The following is a 26,919-nucleotide window of genomic DNA, read 5'->3' on the forward strand; positions in this document are numbered from 1 at the left end:
ATAAGATAAGGCCAGGGACTAATGAAAGTATTTAGAAAATTGGGCAGACTAGATGGGCCGAATGGTTCTTATCTGCCGTCACATTCTATGTTTCTATGTTTCTATGTGTGTGTGTGTGTGTATGAACTCAGCAGTCTGTGTGTGTGTGTGTGTGTGTATGTGTGTGTGTGGACTCAGCAGTCTATGTGTGTGTGTGTATGGACTCAGGAGTCTGTGTGTGTGTGTGTGTGTGTGTGTGTATCAAGGGAAATGTGTTTATTTTTTAATAATCCTTGGTGGAAAATAATGAATTCTCCACCAGGGATTATTTAAAAAAACAAAACACACATTGTGTCGGGGGCTGGGCTTAACATGCGGCAGGGGCGGGGTCAAACTGCAGTGAGGGCGGGGTTAAATGTGCCCCCCTACTTTTGTCCCTGGCCCACCATGTGCCCCCCCTGAACATGAATCCTAGAGACGCCACTGATATCAGGAGCTCAAGTCTGAGTCAGCTTTGAATTGACTCGGCAGTATTTATCTCAAAACAAATGATTTCTTACCTGTTCTATGCACAATTTTGTATATTTGTTGTGTATTAATATTGTTTTTGCATTTTATTGTACCCTATTGTAACAATGCAATGCATTGTGGACTCAGGACATACATAAATATTTTATAAATAAATCATGTAAAAAGCTGTTTCCGTCTGTTTTCTACAAAAAAATTTTGGAAACATCCTCTCTTCCTTTATTTGAGAGCGCTACATCTAGAAAGTTTATATTTCCTGAAAAATACATTTAGTTTAGGACCTCCAACACTCGTTCATTTGATTGTTCGGCTTGCCTGAATATGATCCATAAAAAATATTCAAGTAAACAATTCGGATAAACAAAAAAGGGCATGAAAATGACCAGTGTACTGAAAAACAAATACAATAATATAATAAAGCAAATATTTTGCAGTACAGTAATAGATGCATTTTCTCACCATTTGGTTATATAACTATAGTTTTTTCACATTCCTTTTTTCCCTATCTTGACAATTTCTCATTTGATCTGTCAGTAAAATTAACATTTATTGTCCTACCCCCAGCCATAAATTCTCTCTTTATTGGTACTAAGCATACACATATACATACATACATACATACATACATACATATATACACACTTATGCACACACATTGATGAATGTATAAATTATACCTTACAGAGAGAGGCAAAACAGTCACTTTTTAACTCAGAGCAGCGGGTTCTAATTCTGTATTGTAAGTGCTATATCTTTTAGAACAATGTTGGTTTAAGTGTATATTGGCCTTGGAGTTTGATTACCTACACAAGAATGCAGGGAACAAAAAGTTAACTATTTGTAGAGAAATCAGAAAAAAATTAACCCTTTTAAGTCAATTGTAAGTTAGCTTTTTTTCTTTTACAACTAAGTTACTTTGTCTTTGAAAGTATTATGTATTGTTTTTTGTAATAAACAAATTAATGCAAGAATTGTTTATAGGATATTTTTTTGTACTTTCAGTAATTCAGCTTTAACCAATGACGATTCAGGTTACTACACTTTAAGATAAAATGTTTATCGGTCATTAAAAAAGCATGAAGTCAATTAATTAATCGATAGGATCTCAATTAAACCATCATGACCAATTCATTATTTTTATTGCCTGGAAGTACATGGATTATACATAATGTTAGACGGTTCTTCCAAACTCTCTCTGAAAGATAACATTATTCACATGCGAGTGCTACCTAGTCATAACAGTAAAAATAATCTCGGATGATCTTAGGGCATTTAGAGGCAGAACCCAGATATTCACAAAAGCTATCAAACTCCAAATTTTTCTGCAGAAGACATGAATGTACACCGGATTTTAAATAACTTGGATAGGGAATGTCCAAATTATCATCAGTTGTGTTTATTTAAAGTTTATTTGGGCTTAAGCAAATATATCCTCATAAATGTAGAAGTGCTTGAGTGTCTCAAAACAAAATGTGAATCTTCAAGTACAATGTTTTAAAACGGATAACAATTTATGCTGCAGCCTTAATATAGACAGTCGTCCTCCACACACAAACAAACAAACGGTGGCTCATTAACGTTATAATTATTTATACTATCAGCATTTGTACCCATATATAGAATAGGGCAGGGTTAGACAACCTTCATCACTCCAGATTTGTATTTTACATCTTTAGTAATGCTCTTACAGCCATAATGTGGCAAAATATTAGGGCAAATGTAGTCCACAACATCTGGAGTGCAGAAGTTTGCTTGTCACTGGAATGACCTAGCAGTTCATCAAATAGCTATTATGCCTGAGGACTTCTCTATTCGTGTTCCTAGGGAATACAGTCCTGCCCAGCATCTCAGCCATTAGTCGTCATAACTGGAACTACTAACATAAGTCGAGCTCCTGTACGGTGAGAATCTTTAACAAAAAACAACACAACTCTATACAGGTTAGCATTTGCTTTTTGCATGAAATTGTATTTTGTCAGTTTTCAGAACATCTATCACTTCTTTATGTTGATGGTTAACACATTAAGTGCTGCCCTGCAGTACATAGCATTTTTTATAAAGATGAATGCCTTGACTTCGCACCTGCAGAATTTGAATTCTACATAATACAGGGCAGCTTTTTTCTTTTGTTGCCCATACATATGTATCAGTAATATGTGTCAAGGAAAACATGGAGGACCTGGTAACTCTAATTGTAGGTTAGTGTTCAATGTATCTCATTTACACAGGTTGATTTCTAAACACATTTATTGTAGTTTAAAAGCACATTGTAGTGAGTATTATTGCTGCGGAGCTCTGTTATACACTCAGACACACCAACAATATTGAGCTCCTAGAAAAGAGGACATTAGGAGAGAAAAGAGGGAGAGAGGCACTTTGATCCCAAATTACAGCCTGTCCCTCCTAAATAGGGACACGTGGGAGGTAAGCTTTAAAGTGAACTTAGGTTAGCAAAAATGTCAAACAAGTGACTAATATACTCAGTAGGCTGACCAAAAGTATATGGTCTCCAAACTTATAAAAAACGGACCTGCATATAAGTTCATCATAATAAAGAGTTTTCTACAGCCATTGGTCATTTTAGATCATGTTAAAGGGTATATACACTACGGAATTTGATGGCGCTATATAAATAATAATAAAATAATAATAATAATAATAAAAACTCAGTTTTGGAACGTGTCTGGTCACTGAGAGAGCCAGCTTACCTCAAATATACATTTCATCCTGTGACACTTTATGTGGATGTTGCGTCATCTCACTGTGCAAAATTGCAGAATATTATTATTTTTAAGGTTTTGACGAAAGTTTAAATTTTATAATGAAATGCTTACATTCTAACTAATCTAAGTTAAGTTGTAATTGGAAAGACCGACGAGTGCTGACCGTCTTTTGAGGATATTTGTCTAATCTGCTGATTACTAGCACTGGACACTCACAAGAATTTGATACCCATGAATGCAGACCTACTGTGGAATATGATGATATATTAATGAGCATACAAGATCCAGCACACTCACTCACTATACACCAACTGCAAAGCTCAAAAAATGCAATAGTTTAAACAAAAAAACACTTGCATCCAGGACAGGATTAACACGGCATAGGCCCATTGGTAAAAATATAAAAATGTATTCTTTTTTTACTATTCTTGCTTTGTGCTAAAGGAATTAGTATGGAAACTTAAAAGGGATGTAGGGGAACAAAACTTGTGGGGACTGGCTGCCAATAAAAATTAGTTAGAGGAACACTATAGGGTCAGGAACACAAATGTGTATTCCTGACCCTATAGTGTTAAAAACACATGTAGGGTCCCTGGCCCCCTTTAAATAATAAGAAAACTCACATTATTTTAATCACAGCACTGGCCCTGCCCATGATCCGCCTCCTTAACATCATCAGAATTGATGATCTCAGCAGTCCCAATGCTTTCCCATAGGAAAGCATTGAATTGGCTGTGATTGTCAATTCTGATGATCTCAGCCAAGGAGGTGGGGTGGGGAAGGCGAAACACAGCCCTAGCCTAACAGAATCTCCTCATAAAGATGCATTGAATCTGCATGGAGATACTGAATAGCAGTGCTGCAGACTGTATACCAGGAGCTTCTGTCTGATAATAAGAAGATAAAGAGAATATTGAACAAGTGAGTGCTAGGGACAGTCCCCAGAAAGTGTAGAGTGAGCGCATCATTACACGCATTTGTACCAAGCTCAGGGAATTGTCTGCATAGTATGTCCTTAGTTGGCCAGTCTGCCAGGCTGACCTTCCAATTCTTTGGGCAGACCTTTCTGGGCATGTCCAACCCTTTGGGTGTTGCCAGTATCGTGATTCACGACAGTGGCCCACCCTTTAACCTGCAAACAAATATCCTTCTGTTTGGGGTATGTATTTTTTGAGAGATGGAAGCGAGAGATTATCGTAGGGTATGTGTTTTCTTATAGCTGTATTCTGTGAGGTATCCTCCAGCACTACCTCCGCCAGATACCTGATGCTTGGGAGGTATGACTGTTTTAGTGTTTTCTGTCGATAATTAGGCCAAACCCTTCTCCTGGGGCTCTCTGCAGTACAAAGTTTAATAGGGCCCAGAAATGAGGTACCTGTGACAGTGAGTGGTGCAAAGGCACAGGAGTTTGCCTGGACTCCCAAATATATTTACATATGAAACCAAAAATGCTGCACTCAAACCAAACATGCATACATTATAAGGGTACAGAGCTGAGTGCAGTCTTCTTTGTTCATATGCTCCATGCAGTGTTTGGAGTTTTTTGTCAAGGATTGGAGACTACGGGAAAGTTTAGTAAGATGAGGCAAGGAAACTGTTGGAAGAGCAGAGGAACCAAAATAGATTGTACTTGCTAAATAGTGGATATATCATTTGGAATCAGGGGCATTGCTGTGTGGCAAAATAACTGAGGCTTCAGCCATGCCATGCTGTATTGACCCTTCATCCCACTGTATTAAAACCATGTATACACATTGTGTTGTAAAGTTATCTCCACATATGGTGCATTAATGTGGCTCTGTCACACATTCTATAACTGGGTGTGTTAAATCTCTCTCTGTATTACAGGGGACCCAATGCTAACAATGAAATGGACTCACAATTAGAACCGGGCTTCTCATGACCCCACTGAGGGCTCCCCCTCCTCTGTCAGTCCCCTCTAGCAACTCCCCGCTTTGGAAAAATTGTAGCTACATTCCTGAAAAATATAAGGAGCTAGGGTGATGCCAATATGCTTGCATTGAATGTTCCGGCTACACACATTTACCAACTACAATGAGATGTTATAAATTGTGTTAAATGCCCGTACATTGACATCTGAACAAAATGCCAATTCTACATGGATTCATCATATGTTGGCACGTTAGAAATAACGTAATTCCGTTACATTCTATGGTCACATAGAAACATAGAAACATAGAAACATAGAATGTGACGGCAGATAAGAACCATTTGGCCCATCTAGTCTGCCCAATTTTCTAAATACTTTCATTAGTCCCTGGCCTTATCTTATAGTTAAGATAGCCTTATGCCTATCCCACGCATGCTTAAACTCCTTTACTGTATTAACCTCTACCACTTCAGATGGAAGGCTATTCCATGCATCCACTACCCTCTCAGTAAAGTAATAATTCCTGGTATTATTTTTAAACCTTTGCCCCTCTAATTTAAGACTATGTCCTCTTGTTGTGGTAGTTTTTCTTCTTTTAAATATAGTCTCCTCCTTTACTGTGTTGATAACAGCATGGTTATACTTTTTATAGTAATCCAGTTACACCGAGGGCTTAGTGTAAGAGAAACCTCAGTCAGCACAGGGTTAAGCAGCAAAAATGCACCTTTGTCAATAAATGAGATTGACTCTAGCAGAGAGTGTGATTTTCCTGCTGCCCTGTAACCCCTCTGCCCTCCTGCTTTCCCTGTCAGACCCTGGAATGTGAGGGCGGAGAAAGTTTAGAATTACTTTGTTCATCCTTTAAATATCCCCAGCCTGACACTTCTTGCTGTAGTGTTTGAAGAGAGAGTGCAGAGGGTTTGCCTGCTCCCTGCATAGTGTCGGTCTACATTATTCCTAGGATGTTCTTCTCCTGAATCTCTGGGATTGTATCCTACAACAAGGATTATTTACAGGATTTATTTTGTTCCAAGGACACCTTGGTCCAGTGCACCACTGTCTGCACTGACAAAACAAAGGTATATTTATGTGTCAAAGAATGAAGGCACATCAGTTTATGATAAAAATTTATTTTATGTGACCTGTTGGGTGCAAAATGTAATTTAGTACTTGTAACTCGATAACAGGGATAAGCAGATGCCATGCCACATTACGCTGACTCGCATGGTGCCAACCTTAAGTCATACAGAAACCTTCTGGAGCTCTGGATCTTGGCAGGCAATGAATGGCATAAACAGTACTGACATCCAGGTTGTGGCGATATCTGTCACAAAATGTTTTATAATGTTTACCACATATGGAATGGAAATGGTAGTGTTTCCCAGGACGTACTTGAAAACCAGAGTAATCTGAATGTACCTTTCCTGGTTGAATTCTTTGTTATTATTATTATTATTAGTATTATTATTTTAACCACTAAAGGACCAAATGTTAAGTTGTGTGTTCATTGCAATCTGACCCTTAAATATCAAGATCTAGTTATTTGATTGTGGCATCGCCATGCCACTTTGACGTTTGCTAATTGAATGGGTCATTCCATTTTGGAATAGGATCTTTAACTGTGTTATTGGTCCTTGAGGGGTTAATATTTAATTGAGCACAAAACAAATCTCTGTCAAGCTGCTGGCATCCTGAATTGACATTTACCAAGCAAAGTAGTAGAAAGTGAACTAATAAGGGCAGACTGTGCAACACTTTGCAAACTCTGTATCGCAGACTATGAAATGTATAAAAAATGCAAATAGGCTATTGGATGTGTAGCATTATATAAACCGTTTACTGTAAACATGTCTTTTCTACTCTCTGTGTTTTACAATGGATTCACTATCCACAGACTTTTTCTCCACCATAACTTTCTTGGTTTGTGCTTCTCTGCCAATGAAACTTTTATCTCACTGACAGGCAGATTTACATACATTGCCGTTTGATGCCTGTAGTATCAAAAATGTTTTTTTTTTGTTTGTTTGTTTTTTTAAAAAAATACTAAATCGTAGGTCCTGGGGTACTACTAGAGCACAGTAATCGTGTTATATATTATTATTAAAAAATGACAAGATTCAGTACATGCTTTAATTGCATGCAAATTTAACTGGAAACATTTAAGTTAAAAGTGAACCTTTGCTCCAGGAATGAGGTTTATTGTTAACTGAAGTGCTGCTACTTTTATTGGCATATAATAAATGCCGTAAGCTGACAGCAGCACCCTTTCACTCGTGCTGTCCGTGTCTTGGCAGTTTTGGAGTATGGAAAGCAGCCCTGTCTAACACATACAACCATTGAATGTATACTGTGGGCTTCAGATTGCGGTTCTGATGTAGTGTTGCAGTAGTGTACTATGAGTCTACGACAAACTTAAAAAAATACTATAATATAATATTACTATACTATAATGCTCAAAATAATATAGGATGACACTCGGTCATAGTAGGCATAGGTAGTAATGTAAAAAAACAAGTGCTCTGTGAAAAATTGCCCTTATACAAAAAATGATTTAAAAAAAAAAAACTGCTACCACACAAGTGTAAGTATCTCTCTAACAATGCACACTATCATGCAAAAAAAAAAAAAAAAATTAACTGAGTGGCAGAAGCCAACACCAGTGAATAAAGTGGAGCACTACAATAAAAAAACCTTCTTAACCCTATATATTCAAAGTGTGTCTATACCTTAGTGCTTTGTAGTAAGGTAAATTATAATGAACATTAAAGCACCACGCATTTATCATTGTTGGCTACATACTAAAAATTAATTACGGTACGTTTATTTCTATTCTGCCTATTTGCTGGGTATTTCCCTACCTGTGCTATGTATGTACTATCCCTCATTTATGCAAGTCCCCTCTACCTATAGTTACTTACCACCTCTTATGTGTCTCTATGCCAGTTCTTCATATTCTCTCCTCCCTCTATGACAATTTCCATTTATTCTTCCCAAATTTGAGTTCTTCTCTGTTCTATTCACCTCAATAATCCTCCACCCCTGTGCCATTCTCCCTACCCATCTCTCCATCTATGACATACACTTATAAGGTTAGGTCAAAGGTTATGTCACAGATCCCTGTCTTTTGTTTCTTCAGGAATTCTTGATGGTTCTCATCAGGGCCAGACTGGGAAAGAAATTCGGCCCGGGCATTTTTGAGTCACAGCCGCCCACTGAGATGCATGCCCCCTCTCAAAGTGAGCATGTTGGTTCAATGCTCTTGAAGGGTGCAATGTGTGCAATGTGTGTGTGCAATGTGTGTGTGTGAAAGGCGCAGTGTGTATGAACGGTGCAGTGTGTGTGTGTGAATGAAAGGTGCAGGGTGTGAGGAGTGCAGTGTGTGAAGGGTGTAGTTAATGTGTGTGTGTGCAGTGGGGGGAAGAGGAGTGCAGTGTGTGTGTGTGAGCGGTGCAGTGTGTGTGAGGGGTGCAGTGTGTGTGTGTGAAAGGTGCAGTGTGTGTATGTTGTGTGAAGAGTGCATTGTGTGAGTGCAGTTTGCATTTGTGTGTGTGAAGGATGTAGGGTGTGAGTAGTGCAGTGTGTAGTCAGTGTGTGTGTGTGTGTGTTTGGTGTGCAGTGGGGGGGAGGACTGCAGTGTGTGTGAGGCTGTGTGTGAGAGGTGCATGTGTGTGTGAGGGGTGCAGTATCTGTGTGGAATGTTCTGTTTGTACGAAGGGTGCAGTGTATATGAAAGGTGCTGTGTGTATGTGTGTGTTTGTGTGGAGAGTGCAGTGTGTATGAAAGGTGAGGTGTGTATGTGTGTGTCTGTGTGAAGGGTGCAGTGCTGTGTGTATATGTGTGTCTGTGTGGAGGGTGCACTGTGTATGAAAGGTGCTGTGTGTATGTGTGTGTGTTTGGAGGGTGTAGTGTGTATTAAATGTGCTGTGTGTATGTATGTGTCTGTGTGAAGGGTACTGTGTGTATGAGAGGTGCTATGTGTGTGTCTGTATGTAGGGTGCAGTGTGTATGAAAGGTGCTGTGTGCATGTGTGTGTCTGTGTTGAGGGTGCAGTGTGTATTAAAGGTGCTGTGTGTATGTGTGTGTCTGTGTGAAGGGTGCTGTGTGTATGTGTGTGTCTGTGTAGAGGGTGCAGTGTGTATGAAAGGTGCTGTGTGTATGTGTGTGTCTGTGTGAAGGGTGCAGTGTGTCAGGAGTGAAGTGTGTGAAGAGTGTAGTTAGTGTGTGTGTGTTTGGTGTGCAGTGGCGGAATGATAAAAGTATGACATAAATATGTTTGTTTTTTTATTTTAAAAAAATCTATACTTTATATTCTCCCTCCTTACCTTTGCCTGGGAGGGGGGGCATAGAGGTGAATGCCTTGAATCCCTGGTGGTCGTAGTGGAGGTGAATCCCTGGTGGTCAAAGTGGTGAGTTCACTGTCGCAAGATCCGTGTGTTTCCCTCGCGAGAGGAACCTGGCGAAGCTGCTTGCTAGAGCTCCCACGGGTCCTCCTCTCCGTCCCAAGCTGATGGCCGCTTGCTAGTGTTAGTGGGCCAGTGAGTGAGATCTTTGATATCCCCACTGTCCATTGGAGGCATACAGCAGGGCCAGCGCTCGGATAGTGCTGGCTCTGCATTGGCCGGTAGGGGAGATCCTGGGATCTCCCCAGCCGGCCTTGACTCATGACCATCGCAGCCCACCGGGCCAGTCCGGGTCTGGTTCTCATTTATTCTGATGTTTTTGGAAAGGAAGTTACAGAGCTGTCCCCTGCCTACTCAAGTTGATATGCATATGGACCAGCACTAACCACAAATCTTCCAAGGGGAAACTGACAAATTTCATAGTAAAAAATGCAGGCATTCGAGCGCTCCTCATAATGTACAAGTTCCATTATTGAGCAGTAACACAGCAACAGCAGAGGCAATGTATTACTTATACTCAGAAATGTCATATATATGTGGAGGGAAAAACTGTTTAACAGCCTTCATTTTTTTGTTTTTTTGTTCAGGCATTATGGATAAAAAAGTTCCTGGAGCAATAGGTAATGGAGAAGCATTACCAGCCCAGCCTCTCATAAAAAAGGAAGTAAAGGATGATGGAAGCACAGACATGATAGAAAGGGGGCAGTGGACGAACAAGATGGAGTTTGTGCTGTCAGTGGCTGGAGAAATAATTGGTCTGGGGAACGTGTGGAGGTTCCCATATCTTTGCTACAAAAATGGAGGAGGTCAGAAAATCAAAGTTATCATTATTATAATTACAGTTGGATTTAATAAGGTTTTATTGTGATATTAATTTAGTAAATATGTAATACCTAAGTTCTAGGTATTTTGTGAGATTATGCATTACTCAATCACACAGAGGCTTAGTCAGAAATTGTAGTAAACTGCAAAACAAAGTTTAGGTATACCATGCTCTTTGAAAAAAATAAAATTCAACCCAGCTCCAGTCACAGCTTGACTATGTCAGCCTAAATCTTGCAATTAATATTCATGTTTTATATATTTCAGTGTTTAGTGAATAAACCTATAAGTATACGCATATGAATCATTTCCCTGTCTACAGGTAGAGTTGTTCCTCTTTTGCAACTAAAATAATTAACAGCCACAGGAGGAGATTTACAAAAAGTATAAAAATGGTGCGAAAATGTAAAAGGGGAGGAGTTATCAATGGAATGTGAAAGATGGTTTCACTGATTACCAAGGTGATATTCCCACTTTCAGCAATTTAAACCACTTTTTAGAAGAGAACGCTTTGTTAAATCTCCACCACAGTTTGAAACAGGGTACAATTTTAAAACTCTATATAGGCAATGCTGGTCATGCAAAGTATGTTTGTATTCAAATGAAGTCCAAAGCATCTGGAGTTTGTCTACTGCTGTGATGCATACCCCAGCTAATCTACCAAACTATCAATTGATGTAGATACAAAATCACTTCATGCAGATGTTGCAGTTGCTTCCACGACAATGTTAGTTGACATTGACTAACATAGTATAGCTTCATGATACATTTGTACAAACTCCTTGCTGTTATGACAAGATATTGAAGGCAGCACCCTACCAACCTGAACTATGTAAAGGTAAACAAGAAAGGAATTTAAAGAGATACTAAAGGCCTAAAAATTGTTTGCTCAATTAAAGGACCACTCTAGTGCCAGGAAAACATACTCGTTTTCCTGGCACTAGAGTGCCCTGAGGGTGCCCCCACCCTCAGGGACCCCCTCCCGCCCGGCTCTGGAAAGGGGAAAGTGGTTAAATCTTACCTTTTTCCAGCGCTGGGCGGAGAGCTCTCCTCCTGCTCTCCTCCTCCGATCCGCCTCTTCTCCTCCCCGTCGGCTGAATGCGCACGCGCGGCAAGAGCTGCGCGCGCATTCAGCCGGTCACATAGGAAAGCATTCATAATGCTTTCCTATGGACGCTGGCGTGCTCTCACTGTGAAAATCACAGTGAGAAGCACGCAAGCGCCTCTAGCGGCTGTCAATGAGACAGCCACTAGAGGACATAGGGGGAAGGCTTAACCCATTCATAAACAGAGCAGTTTCTCTGAAACTGCTATGTTTATGAAAAAATGGGTTAACCCTAGAAGGACCTGGCACCCAGACCACCTCATTAAGCTGAAGTGGTCTGGGTGCCTAGAGTGGTCCTTTAAGCAATTTTGGCGTATTAATCATGCCCCTGCAGTCTTACTGCTCAATTCTCTGCTATTTAGGATTTTAATCAATTTTGTTTCCGTTTATGAAGCCCTAGCCATATCTCCCCTGGCTAAGGCTTCATAGATAATTTCATTTTTAATCAGATGTTAACTTACTCTAGACTTCTTTATATCCTGCTCTATAAATTGACCATTAATCACACAGCAAGCTCCTGCTGGGTCTAGCAGTTTATGAACAGATCAAGCGATAAGATTCAAAAGCATGTTTAACCCCTGATGCCCCGTTTCTACGGAGCGGTACGGTTCTGATCGGTACATTCTGGTACGCTATTTTGAGTGTTTCCATTATGAAAGTGGCCCATGCAACCGAACCAAACCGCACCATTTGTGGGCCCCCTACAGATGTAGGTCCATAGGAAATGATATGGTACGGTTAGGGCGGAGCTACTGGCGTCACACTATACAATCCATTGATTGGCGGACAGGAAAACGTCAATGCTCACGACAAATGACACGCTAGGCATTTGGTCTAAACCCTGCATGCCCCCTGGCAGTCCGACTTGCATGGAAACACTCACCTGAATAGGCTGGACCATTGTAACCCTTCTGAACCGTACCGACCCAAACCATACCGCTCAGTGGAAACGAGGCATTAGTGACCAGATGTTTTTTTCAATTTTCTTACCGTTAAGGACCAGGGCTCTTTTTACATTTCTGTGGTGTTTGTGTTTAGCTGTGATTTTCCTCTTACTCATTTACTGTACCCACACATTATATACCGTTTTCTCGCCATTAAATGGTCTTTCTAAAGCTACCATTATTTTCATCATATCATATAATTTACTATAGATAAAATCTGTTACGCATCTACAACTGCCAAAAAACACCCATGCTAAATAGTTTCTACATTTTGTTTAGAAATACCCAATATTAACATGTTCTTAGTGTGGCGGAACCAACCTCGCCACTGGGCATTGGAGAAGCCTGTTTGCCCGCCTCCTGCCTGCTGACTATGACCCCTGGGAGATTTGACCCTTTAAATACAGGATTTGGGCATGTTGTATTGTATTATGCTGCTACTGGCCCTTTAAGAACCATCTGGGGACATACTGTGGAGTTACTAGGTGGCCACCATTTCATGTATCAGAGGCACATGGTGAGAACAATGGATGAAGCACATGGTGAGAACAACGGCAGCCATTTGAACTCACAGACACTGTTGCGACTTTCCTACACGGTGCCATCTCGCCAGTATTTGGTGCACAAAGACATCGTGCAGTAGTTTTAAACTATACAACAGGGGACACATTATACAGTAATTCTTTTTATATAATCTGTATATGTTCTGCGGAATCTGCATTAAACTGTATCTTCCAAACTACTGAACGGATCTGGGTGAATTTTGGATATGTGGTTCACCCAGATCCCCCGGTTCTGGGGTTATTGCATGTTTTGGGGTCCCTGTGATATGTTTTATAAAACTGTATTTCTCTGTCTGTGATAATTATATTACCCATTGTGTTCAGTAACCATATCACAGGCAGAGGGGAGGATTTTGTGTGGGAGTGTCTGTGTGTATTGTACGTATTGATTGGTTGTTCTGTAAAACCCTGTGGGCAGTACTATGTTTGTGGATTGGGAATAAAATAGGCTGTATGTGCCAGTACAGTCAGTTCTGCTTGACCCTCAAAACGAAGTGTCGTCTCGTTACTGGGGGAATCTGCTACAAGGGATTGCTATGCTAGTCATACTCCCTTGCTATATCACTACTACGCTCTTGTAAGAGCTTGTTCCTGTCTTGGTCTCTGGAGGAGACTACAGTGGTTATGGTGTCGGCTGGAGTGCTTGGAGGCCTCAGGAAGCGCTAGGAGCATCCTTCAACGGAGGTACCCAGTCGGGGTGCCAGGTGATCCGTTACACTTAGCTTTTTCTTTTTGCAATTATAGGGCGATAAGTACAAGTAGCACTTTGCTATTTCCAAGCCATTTCCCCACAAAGTACTGAAAGTTACATTTCAGTAAAACTGATATCTGTCAGGAATCCCTGAATAACCCTTCACATGTACATATTTTTTAAAAGAAAACAACCTAAGGTACTAAACTTGGGGTATTTTGACTCTTTTCATGCAACCATTTTACCACCAATCTATGCAAAATAAAAAAATAATTGGTGATTTTTTTGATACACATAGCAATTTAAGAATACATGTATGGAGAACTTTAAGGTTTACTGCCAAATAACTCTGTAGCGGAGCTGCAATATTAAATCCCACGATTTCCGCTGGTATAGAAAGTAATCCAAAGTAAAGCGCTGGAAAAGAAGGCAATATCCCAAATCCCCCAGTAACCGGACGAAACACAGTTCTGGGAGTCAACTGAGGTTTTTATTCACAAGCTCCAGTATTTATGTGGTTTCCCATGCAATGGGTCTCCTTAGTCACATTACAGGGGTATTACAGTAGAGGACTACATGGGGAACTGAAAATACAGAGCATTTCTCCCACCATGCACTGCTGTACGAGAGGGATACTCCCACTAGAATATCCTGTTAAGTGGATTATCCCTCCGTACAGCAGAACCGGGTTTCAACATAAAAATGCATAACTTTAGCATTATTCGTGTGATTATAATAAATGGCCGTTCGAAAACATACTTTATCTCACATTCTCCTAAAAGTACCGAACATCGATTGGGAAACACAATATTGAAAGACCGGAGCTCCCGAACGGCCTGGAAGCCCAGCGGTGTTCGCGCCGTCGAGTAGCCGATTTTAGTTCCAGGCGCTCGACGACCAAACACCGCTGGGTTAACAAAGGATCCAAGATGGCCGACCGCCGCGTGGTCGGTAGCCGAACGACAGCCACCCAGGAAAGTAATTAACCGCCGATTGCAACAATGTTGCAATCGGCTAATGGGAGCCACACGACCCTCTATGTGTGGGCTCCTGTTCGGTACGTTATTCGTTTCATGAACAGCATGTAAAGTCACTGTTCGTGAAACGACCATATGAATGCTAGTGGCTTTCGGCCGCCAGCATACGAATGCTCTATAGTACAACATTACAGGCATACATTTAAACACAGAATTCCTGCGGCTTTCAACCTTTACAGCAATATGATCTAAAGTGGCTAGGTTTGCCACAAACTCCCCAATATGTATTCAGCAACATCTCCTGAGTATAGTAATACCCCCATGTACAGGTGTGTTGGGTTATCGGGGGGGCTAAAATACCTTATTTGCAGGGTGCGCATTCTAGTTTTCCAACTTGGAATTTTCATAGTTGGTCATCATGCACCCATGTCCTATTAGGGACATTTTTTAAGCAGGTCATTGTAATTTACCCCCATCAGACCATATCTTTTTTGAAAATTTGACACCCTAGGGTATTTCAAATGGTGGCATTTTAACACTTTCCATGCACTAATTCTACCACAAGTCTTTGTCAACCTTTTGGGTACTAATTTTTTTGTGTTATTTTTCACAAACATTCTACTTTAGGCATGGATTTTCAGCTCCTGTTATGTATTACTGCCAAAGAACACCCCACTATGTGTTCAGCAACATCCAGTACAGTGATACCACACATGTACAGGTGTGTCAGGTTCTCTGGGGGCTAAAATACCTTATTTGGAGCGTGCACAATTCAATTTTCCCAACTTGGAATTTTCACAGCTGGTCATCATGCACCCATGTCCTATTAGGTTTGTTCGTTTGTTTGGGGGGTGCAATGCCAAACTTCTGACATGTCAAATTTGACATATTTTCTTTGCCTATGTTCTTTTTAGGGGCCTTTTTACATATCCCAATTCATTTTCTTGCCATGAGCGTGCATATGTTTGAAAAATTGACGCCCCAACGTATTGTATATGGAGTGTTTTGATGCCTTTGATGCAATCGTTTTAGTCAAAAAATTTGAGAAAATGTGTGGTGGTAATTTATCAAATTTCATTTTTCCACACACATTTGTGTGTGATTTACGGGAGGCTGTTGTTGGATATTGCAAAAAAAAACACTCCTGCTTGTTTTTTTTTTTTGCAAGGCCTCCCGAGTACACCCATGCCCCCCATGCATTAAAACCCATCTCTTTAGGAAAGCTTATGGCCTCCCAGAGTAACTTCTACCTTACCTACCTGTTTCTTGCTCTCTCCTAAAGGGAAGCACTTTACTCTCTCCTCCAGCTCTGCTTCACTCCCACTTTATTTGGTTGCTGTTTCCTGTAAGTTTTCTTGTAATTGTCCTATTTATAGTTAAATCCTCCCTCTCATTATATTGTAAAGTGTTACGGAATCTGTTGGCGCTATATAAATGGCAATAATAATCATAACAATAACAAAGAGACAATTGTATAAAAATTGTCTGTATACAAGTGGTACCCTTTGTTCATTAGGTGGTAATATCAGGTCCCAAGGTAATCTTGCCACTGGTTCCCATATGTTCTGGGCAACCTGGAGGGTCAAGGTGGCTATCCTTTCCCTCGTACACCCGGAAGGCTTGAGTAAACCCAATCTCGCTATCACAGAGCTTATACACCTTTACACCATACCTGGAGCGCTTGGAAGGAATATACTGCTTGAATCCCAGCCATCCCTTATACTTCATCAGGGATTCAATCCACGCATATATTCCTTCCAAGTGTATTAACACCTGCAAACCCGGCTGTGAAGTGGGTAATCTTGGGGCGGATTTTATACAACCTGTCAAACTGGGGATGCTCCCTAGGGGGACACAGGCTGCTGTTGATGAAGTGCATGAAATGTAGAATCATTTCATACCTCTTCCTCGACATGTACTAGGAGTAAATGTGGGTAGAGCAGATGGGGCTACTTTATGATGCCTATCACCATAGTCAATGACCAGAATTTTTTTAATTCTGGCACATCGATGGGGGCCCATTACAGCTTTGCCAAAAAAAGACTCATAAATAAGTTTAGGCGACAATGTTCCCCAATACATCATCGCACAGAAGGGTGGGATATCTGGCCTCTGGCAATGAGGCGCTACCCACTCCTCAGCAGCACTGCCAGCTGTTGCAGCACGCCTCCTTCTGGCAGGGGGGCAGCCACAGATACATCATAACTAGATACATCACTAGCAGCAGACATTGTATCAAGTGATGTAACTGAGCACCTGGCAGGGTCAAAATCAGGGTCGGAGTCAGACATAGAAGCATCAGACTTTAACACAAGCGCTGTATGACCTCTGTGACCTCTTTGACATGATCACAATCACTTTATTTAGTGATCTGTCACAAAAAAAATCACAAAAAATAAGCTCTAAAAAAATACACAGACAGCAAAATAAGGGCTGCTGTGCAAGAGCCAGAGATCTATACAGTGATCACTGGCAGGATAGAGGTTAATAGCTCCAGGGGCGAATTAAGAGCCCAGTGGGCCTGGTGCTGATAATTATGATGGGCCTAATTACAAAATCCTATTGACCAAAAACACTAAAACAGTCCTACCTCCTAAGCGTCATGTATCTGATGGAGATGATGCTGTAGGGAAACTCATAGGATGCAACTATGAGAAAACACATACCCTTTGCTAATCTCATGCTTTCATCTTTCAAGTAAACCCATACCCCCTAACAGCAGTGTCCAGTAAAGCAGGAAGTCTATGGATGTGGTAAAAGGGTGGGCTACTGACACAAATCACATAACCAGAAGGGCCGAAAGGGCGAACATACACAAAAAGGGGGAATGTCTGTGTCCCTATGTCTCCCAGTCCCTTAGTGTTTGTGTCCTCATGTCTCCCAGTGTCCCCATGTCACTAAGGGACATTGAGAGACATTGGGACACTGGGAGACATGGGGACACAAATACTAGGGAACACTGGGAGACCTGGAAAATCTAAGACTCTTGGGGACACTGGGTGACAGACACGAGGGGACACGTGGAGACATGGGGCACTGAGACACTGTGATATATAGGGGACACTGGAGACTTGATAAAAACCTGGGTACAGGTCAAAATGTTGCAGTGTCCAATAAACCTGCTTAAAGCTATCACAGTGAGTGCCTGAGATTTTTTTCTTTTATACTAGGGGACAGAGACACTACGGGCACAGAGACACTACGGGCACAGAGAGACATGGGGCACTGAGAGACACTGATACATAGGGGACACTGATACATAGGGGACATTGGAGACTTGATAAAGACCTGGGTACAGGTCGAAACGTTGCGGTGTCCAATAAACCTGCCTAAATCTATCACAGTGAGTGCCTGAGATTTTTTCTTTTATACTAGGGGACACTGAGACACTAGGAGACATGGGGACAAAGAGACATTGGGAGACTAGGGGACTTTGGGAGTCTAGGGAACACTGAGACACTAGGGACACTGGCACACTACAGACACTGAGAGACACCAGGGACACATGGGGATACTGAGATACTAGGGACACTGCCTGGGAGACATGGGGACACTGCCATGTCTCCTATGTCTCAAAGTCGCCCAGTGTCCCCATGTCTCCCTGTGTCTCCATGCCTCTCAGTGTCCCCATGTCGCCCAGTGTCCCGTAGTGTTTGTATCCCCATGTCTCCCAGTGTCCCCTAGAGTCTGTGTACTCATGTCTCCCAGTGTCCTGATGTCACTAGGACACTAGGCAACACTTAAAGACATGGGGACACTGGGAGACATGGGGCCACTGAGCCACTAGGGACAGTGGCTGGGAGACATGGGGACACAGATTAGGGGCCACTGGGAGACATGGGGCCACTGTGTCCCTAGTGTCTCAGGGTCATGGGCGTCCAAATGGGGGGTAAATGGGGGTACTTGCCCCCCCCCCCCTGGATTTTTCAGCTTGTGCTGCTATTTTTCGTTTTAGTGTAAGAATACAGTGCAATACCAGCGCTGGCCAGTAGGTGGCTACAGCTTATGCCTGCCTCTCTCTCATGACTGAAACCGCAGGGGAGCAGCACAGAGGCAGCCTACAGAGCAGGTAAGTGAGGGATGGGGGGTGGGGGAGACCGCATAGAGGAAGGTAAAGTAGAAGAGCAGAAAGGTTCTGCAAGGGGCAGGAGGGGTCAGCAAGGAATAGAAAGGGGCAGCAAGAAGCAGGAAGGGGTCGAAAGGTTTTCAAGGAGCAGGAGGGTAAAGTAGAAAGAACAGCAAGGAGCAGGAGGGGTCAGCAAGGAGCAGGAGGGGTCAGCAAGGAGTAGAAGGGGTCTGCAAGAGGCAGGAGGGGTCAGCAAGGAATAGGAAGGGGCAGCAGGAAGGGGTAGGGACGGTCTGCAAGGAGCAGGAGGGGTCACCAAGGAGTAGGAAGGGTCTGCAAGGAGCAAGAGGGGTCAGCAAGGAGTAGGAAGAGGCAGCAAGGAGTAGGAAGAGGCAGCAAGGAGTAGGAAGGGGCAGCAAGGAGTAGGAAGGGGCAGCAAGGAGTAGGAAGGGGCAGCAAGGAGTAGGAAGAGGCAGCAAGGAGTAGGAAGAGGGAGCAGGAAGGGTCTGCAAGGAGCAGGAAGGGTCTGCAAGGAGTAGGAAGGGGCAGCATGGAGTAGGAAGGGTCAGCATGGAGTAGGAAGGGTCAGCATGGAGTAGGAAGAGGCAGCAAGGAGTAGAAAGGGTCTGCAAGGGGCAGGAGGGGTCAGCAAGGAGTAGTAAGGGTCTGCTAGGAGTAGGAAGGGGCAGCAAGGAGAAAGAAGGGGCAGAAAGGAGTAGGAAGGGTCTGCAAAAAGCAGGAAGAGTCTGCAAGGAGCAGGAAGGGTCTGCAAGGAGCAGGAATGGTCTGCAAGGAGCAGGAATGGTCTGCAAGGAGCAGGAAGAGTCTGCAAGGAGCAGGAAGAGTCTGCAAGGAGCAGGAAGGGGCAGGAAGAATCAGAAGGAACAGAAAGGATCAGCAAGGGGCTGCAAGAAGCTGGAAGGGGCAGAAAGAAGCAGGGAGGGCAGTAAGAAGCAGGAATGGTCTGCAAGAAGCAGGAAGGGCCATCAAGGAGCAGGAAGAGACATCAAGGAGCAGAAGGGATCAGAAAGAGAAAGGAGCAGAAGGGCGCAAAATAAGCAGAAAGTAGCAGAAAGGTAAAGGAGCAGAAGGAGCCTCAGAAGACAAAGAAGACTGTGTCAAATGAAGGAGAAGAAAATGAGATTGGAGCACTTCATTCTGGACACCACATCATAAGGCATTGGTACTTGGGCCTGGCAGGGAAACTTTGGACCTTCTCATCTCCCCAGGTAAAAACAAACAATATCAGTGTTAATGTGTTCACTTTTATTTACTGAGTGTCAGAATCACAGAGGGCCGCTGGATAGGGGTGCCGCTGATTGGCTAGATGGGTCAGCTAGGACTCTAAGCCAATCAGTAGCTCCCCATTCATAAAAACCACTCTAGCCAATCAGCGGCACCCATGCCCATCTGCACTTCCTGACACTCTGTTTCAGAAGTCGAATACCACTGAGCGACCTGGAGATCTGGAGCTGAAGGAAGCCTTTGGGGGTAAACCATTTGAGAGCGGTTTAACCCCTTCAAAGAAAGAGCACCCAGGGACCTCCTTGCATCACAGCATTTTCATTTAGATAAAGTTGTTATGGTGACCAGAATGTTCCTGTAATTTGATGAAAGGAACACTATAGTGTCAGGAATACAAACATATATTCCTGACACAGTTGTGAAAACGCTATTCATCCTTGCTTTATGTGAAAATGACTATGCTTCTTCCCTTTCATGACACTGTCAAAAAGGGGCCAAGCATGGATGTCATTACAATTATGCCTCCCCCCCCCACGGAAAAATTCCTGCGGACGTCCATGCTCAGGGTCCCCATGTTCCCCAGTGTCCCAATGTCTCAGCGTCCCCATGTCTCGGAGCTGCTGTCTGAACTCTCTGTGCAGAGCTGCTCCCCCGCAGATCAGTGAGTAGAGAGAGGCAGGGAGGGAGATGCCGTAACTTCTTATCACTGCCTCTCTCCACACAAACAGCGACCCCTACTGGCCGGAGCTGGTATTGCAGAATAATCTATGTTTATGCTGAGACAGGCATTTGCATTGCCGGTATTACTGCAATACCGGCACCGGCTAGGCAGCCTCAAATACCTGAGAAATACTTCTGAGAAATACCTGGCAACCCTAAGAAATACATGAGAAATGCCTGGCAACCCTAAGAGTAGTGTGTAAAAATAAATAAAAATAAAAATGTAAAAAAAAATATATATATATTTTTTTTTTAAACCAATGGGCCTATTCCATGGGCCTGGGCCTGGAGCTGCAGCTCCATCAGCCCCTATGTTAATCCGGCCCTGAATAGCTCTGAAAAGAGCTTTTGGGTCTCAGAAAACAAAAATTCTGTAAAAAGAAAATGCACAGACAGCAAAAAACTGCTGCTGTGCAAGAGCCAGTGATTTACAGTATAGTGATCACTGGCGAGATAGGGGTTAATGGTTATGAAAAGAGCCTTTGGGTCTCACAATTTTACAAATCCCTACCTAAAACAAGCTAAATCTCTCTACCTAAAACACAAATCGCTCTCCCTCTCTCACTAAAACACAAGAGAAGAGATCAACACTGATTAGAGTCAATATTTACTAATATTTACTTGAACAGACAAATGGAAATCATAGTTAGAGTAACATTATTATAGTGGCAAGCTCTGATTGGATGACCCTAGCCTGCCTCTAGAATGAGGCGTGCAAGGGACACCCCTAGAAGTGCCCATGATGCACTGCCTTTAGAAAGGCAGTGGCCATCTTGGAAACCACATGCCTGGGAGGGGTGATGGGGGATGGTTGAGGGTGTTAATACATATTTTTTTTGTTTTATTTCATTTTTAAATAGGTTTTTATCTTCATTGCGTGCCTCAACCCCTCGAGACTCTCAGCACACAGACAGAGCATTGGAAGCCTTCCTGATTGCTTCCGATGCTCTCTTACACTGCTGGGAGCCACGTGCAGCAACCTGGAAGTGATCGCCCGGTGGACCTGCAGTAAGGAGAGGTATTGCATGATGCCTCGACATCGAGGCATCGCCGCAATACCCTTAGAGCGGTTTGAAGTGATCATGATCGCCTCCAGCGATCGCCTCCCTTAAGGACCGTTTTTTGTCGGACGTCCGCAGTCGGGAAGGGGTTAATCATTAGATTTCTTTTTACAGGAAGTGTTTAGGAAGGTAATGCAAAGCACTTGCAGAAAGGGTGTGATTTGGGCGATAGAAACACAATAGAAAGTGTTTTAACTCCTAAATGGCATGGAATTGAGCAGTGAAACTTCAGGGGCATGATCTATATACCAAAACTGCTTCATTAAAGGGAAACTCCAGTGCCAGGAAAACAATCCGTTTTCCTGGCACTGGAGGGTCCCTCTCCCTCCCACCTCCCAATCCCAAGTTGCTGAAGGGGTGAAAACCCCTTCAGTCACTTACCTCAGGCAGCGACATGTCCCACGTCGCTGCCTGCTCCTCCCCCGCCGCTCCACCTTCTTCCTCCGTCAGCCGGTGGGCGAGACTGATCCCGCCCACCGGCCGAGGAGACCTAATGCGCATTGGCGCACCCCATAGGAAAGCATTGAAAATGAATTTCAATGCTTCCCTATGGGGAATAGAGAGACGCTGGAGGTCCTCACACAGCGTGAGGACGTCCAGCGACGCTCTAGCACAGATAATCTGTGCTATGATGCAGGAAGTGACCTCTAGTGGCTGTCTAGTAGACAGCCACTAGGGGAGGACTTAACCCTGCAAGGTAATTATTGCAGTTTATAAAAAACTGCAATAATTACACTTGCAGGGTTAAGGGTAGTGGGAGTTGGCACCAAGACCACTCCAATGAGCAGAAGTGGTCTGGGTGCCTGGAGTGTCCCTTTAAGCTAAAGCTGTTCCAGTGCCTATAGTATAGTATTGTTTTTTTGTTGCTGTTTTTTTGGGTTTTTTCTTTGAAGAAGGCTGGATTCATTCTATGAATTATATTATTATTTATTAAACTGATAAGGAAATGTAGTAATATTTTGATGTCTGAAAACACTAAATAACAATCATCCTATAAATAAAAAAAAATAATGAATGGAAAGTGATATTGGGTGCGCTTCTAAAGAGGCATCTCTAAATTGCCAACACACAATATTGTATATAGACAGAATGATGCACACCAAAATCAAATGTCCATATAAAATAAACCTTTGTTATATTAGCAACAAAACACAAACAACGCTAAAACACAAAGCAAATTAACACAAAATGACAGGGGAACAAAGTGCTAAATAGTGTTTTTTCTTGAGAAAGACATGTTTCAAGGTGTTGAAATGTTGGGGTTGTAGGATTACATCCATGTCCAGCTCTTAGACTCTGTGTAAGTGTTTGCTGATATCATAATAGCACTGTTTAGTACTTTGTGCCTCTGTCACCTTTTGTAATTAGTTTTTTTGTATTTTAGCATTGTCTGTTAGTGTTTTGTGGCTAGTATAATACAGGTTTATTTTCATATGAACGTTTGGTTTTGGTGTTCCTCCTTCTGTGTATATATAATCATCATAAATATAAATTCAGCTTCCATGCCCCTTTAACTAGCGCATTGTACAACTACTTTATCCATAAAACATGACTTGTTCAAGAATAGAAGACAGACAGAACAGCTATTCCTATACATTTTATTTATATATTTGAACATCTTCCAGTTTGCTATTTAACAAACAATTTAAATGGAAGTCATTTTTACTTATGAAGATATATCCACTTTAAATCAACGTTGGACTTTTCTAGCCAAGTACCCCACCCCCACATCTCAACTGTGGTATAATAACACGGTCTGTACATGTAATCTGTCCTGGAATTTCTACAGCTTAATTTCTTGCTTAATTAGAATGTGCTGCTGTTTAGCATTGTTTATCTCACAATTCTTCAATGAATTGAATGAAAAAATTAACTCTCTTGCTTCATGAAAAGCCCACAAATGCACAATATATAATACTAATATAGCTCAAGATCAACTTATGGGTAGCACATGTATTCTGTGGGTTAATGGGAGTTTTTAAATATTTTCTGGTTTCTAAAAAAAAAAAAGGCAAAAGTACACAGGAGTGACATTTATTTAAATATAGAATACATTTAGAAAACAATGCAGTAATCATGTGTAATAAAAACAGAATAATAGGTCGCGCTATACTAAAATAATCCAATAAAAAGAGAAATAAATATGAAGTTTACTCTCATATATATACACATAGAATAAAATAAGTATAAATATGTGCGTAATAGTCCCAATATATAGTGGATTCCAATAGGCTGATGGAGACTTGATACTGTAGTAGATGGAAGGCTGAGTCTTCTATGGTGTAGGTAGTCTTGACTATGCAGGAGCATGTACTAGCTCGAGTGTAATCAGCGTTCAGTGGCGTTTTACCCCCCACTGGCGGGACATAGATGTAGGTAGTTCCTCGAAGTAAAAGAGAGATAAAATATAGTGCTCACTGTATAAATGAATATAAAATAAAGTAGATGTAGGGGAGGTATATTACTCACCTATGCAAGAGCATATACTTGCTCAGGTGTAATCAGCATTCAGTGGCGTTTTACCCCCCACTGGCGGGACATAGATGTAGGTAGTTCCTCGATGTAAAAGAGAGATAAAATATAGTGCTCACTGTATATAGAATAAAAATAAAACTTAAAAGTAAAAGGCGTACTCACATTTAAATGAGCAAGATATACTGCTCACTTTGATGGCGTGGGTGGTTTGATCCCCACCTAGGATTCTTTGGACAGTTATCGGCTCCAAAATGACGTATAACCAGGTTGACGTATAACGTATAATTAAAAAAAAATTTATATATAATAATTATAAATTAAAGGTGAAAAATAGAATAAAAGGTATATGGCAAATGTATGGTGAAAAAGCCAATATTCCTTTATTAGTGCAAATAAAATATATATATAAAATATGCCAAAACGCGTTTCGCCACACAGGGCTTTATCAACTGGCAATAATATACATTAACCTGGTACAATGAAGCTTATATAAGCTTAGAGGATACATAATTGTTTGAATTTTGGCGCCAAAATGACGTCATCAGTACAATGAGAGTGATACAAAAATATTGAAAACATAAACATAACATAAAAATAACTGGAGCATGGTTTAATGATAAAACAATATACTGAATACTATAAAAATAATGTAAAAACGAGTCTTATTCATGATACATAAGGATAAAATAAATAGTCATGTGATCGCGAGCTACCGCGATCACATGGTATGTCCCAATGCTTATTGGGAGGTGTAGTATATTGGTGGCGTTCAGGGAGACCGGAAGGGGGAGTAGAAGTGAAGGACACGTGACCGCGATCGCTTGCGGTCACGTGACATACCATAGGGCTCAGGAGGGATGCAGAGTCTGGACGGAGGCTGGTCTATGAGGGCACACCTCCGTCCAATAGCAGCACTTGGGGAACACGTGATCGCGATCGTACGCGGTCACGTGTTTTTGCGCAGAGCATTGTGGGGGATGTAGTGTCTAGTAAGACACATCCCTATTGAAGTAAAAAATATAAAAATAGAAGAACAGAAAACCGAAAACCTATGGGGAAGGGGACAAATCTAAATCAAGAGATGTATGTAAATACATGGGAAAACAATATAATAAATAACTAGGAAATAAATACTGAAGATAAGTAAGGAATAAAATGAAATGTATGGGGAAACTGGTTTAAACAAAAAGGATCCTATCTATATAAAATGCGATGGAAAATGGAATGGATATATATAAATATAAGTATGGGAAAGGGACAGAAACAGTACTAAAAAGAGGGCAAGTAGGAAAAAACAATATATAAAAAAATAATATATATAAAAAAAAAAATATATATATGATTAAAATAAAAGGGAGCATAAATAATAAAAATATATATTAAAAGTAAAGGGAAAGATAATATATATTATAAAAAGTTAAAAAGATCAAATTCAGCATTAAGTCCTTTTGGAGAGAGGGTTTTTAGTTGGAAAACCCAGTACATTTCCCTTTTTCCTAAAATATTTGTAATATCTCCACCTCTCCAAGGGAGGGTGACTTGTTCAATCCCAATAGCTTTTAAGAGAGTCGGGTCTTTATTATGATTTATAAAATGTTTGGAGACTGAATGGTTTTCATAGCCTTTTTTAATATTACGGCAATGCTCTGCCAGTCTCACTTTCAAACATCTTTTGGTCATGCCCACGTATTGCAATCCACATGGGCATTCCAAAAGGTATATAACCCCTTTTGTATTGCATCCAATAAAGTCTTTGATGGGGTAGGAAATTTTAGTGGTGATGGAAGAAAACTGGGTGGATTTTGAATTTGTGGTGTCTTTCGTGGTTTTACATACAATACACTTTTTGCATTTGAAGAACCCTTTAGGCCTAGATAAAAAATTTTCTTTTTGGTGTGTGTTTTCTTTAGTATAATTTTTAGTCAGAATTGATCTAAAATTAGGGGCTCCTCTGAATATAACATTTGGTCTGTCTGGAACATGCTCTTTTAAAAGGTCGTCCTGTTTTAGAATGTGCCAGTGTTTATTTATGATTTTTTTTAAAATTTTATTTTTATTATTAAAATCTAAAATAATAGGGAGTTGTGGGGGGTCTGTTTTTTTAGCTTTATATTTTAGGAGTTCCATTCTTTCCTTCTCTTTTACTACCTCTAAGGCTGTGTTTAATTTGTCTGCTTCATAGTTTTTTTCTAAAAACATATTTTTTAATGAGGTGGACTGGGCATTAAAATCGGCTGCTGTTGAGCAGTTACGGTGGAGGCGAAGAAATTGGCTCTTTGGGATACCATCCAACCAAGGTTTATAATGACAACTAGTTTGGTCTATAATTGTGTTTGTACAAACCTCTTTGAAAAAAGTTTTGGTTTGAATTCGCCCATCTTGTATAAAAATATTCAAATCTAAAAAGTTGACTGACACATTACTAGATTCTGATGTTAAAACAATACCCCTATCATTGGTATTTAAATGTTCTAAAAACAATTTCAGAGATGTGTCGGTACCTTGCCAAATAAAAAACAGATCATCAATATAACGAAAATACGAAACCAGGTTTGCCCGCCAGCCATGATCGCCCCAGACAGCTGAAGATTCCCAGTCTGCCATGAAGAGGTTGGCATAGCTGGGGGCAAACCTGGTTCCCATAGCTGTACCTTTTCTTTGTATATAAAATGAGTCTGCGAACCAGAAATAATTGTTGGTGAGTATAATATTAATACCTTGTATGATAA

The 26,919-nt window shown here is 41.3% G+C and overlaps 1 protein-coding gene across 1 annotated transcript in view; it reads left to right on the plus strand.

The window, feature by feature from the left end:
* Positions 1-6,037: 6,037 nt before the first annotated feature.
* LOC134602631 (sodium- and chloride-dependent GABA transporter 2-like) overlaps positions 6,038-26,919 on the plus strand; it is an 81,177-nt gene continuing 60,295 nt past the window's right edge. Inside the window, exons 1-2 of the mRNA XM_063447704.1 lie at positions 6,038-6,200; positions 10,109-10,327. Coding sequence (XP_063303774.1) covers positions 10,114-10,327 — 214 coding nt within the window. The 5' untranslated portion in view covers positions 6,038-6,200; positions 10,109-10,113. The remainder of the gene's footprint in view (positions 6,201-10,108; positions 10,328-26,919) is intronic.

This window comes from Pelobates fuscus, chromosome 3 (genome assembly GCF_036172605.1).
Source record: "Pelobates fuscus isolate aPelFus1 chromosome 3, aPelFus1.pri, whole genome shotgun sequence".
In the NCBI taxonomy this organism is placed as follows: Eukaryota; Metazoa; Chordata; class Amphibia; order Anura; family Pelobatidae; genus Pelobates; species Pelobates fuscus.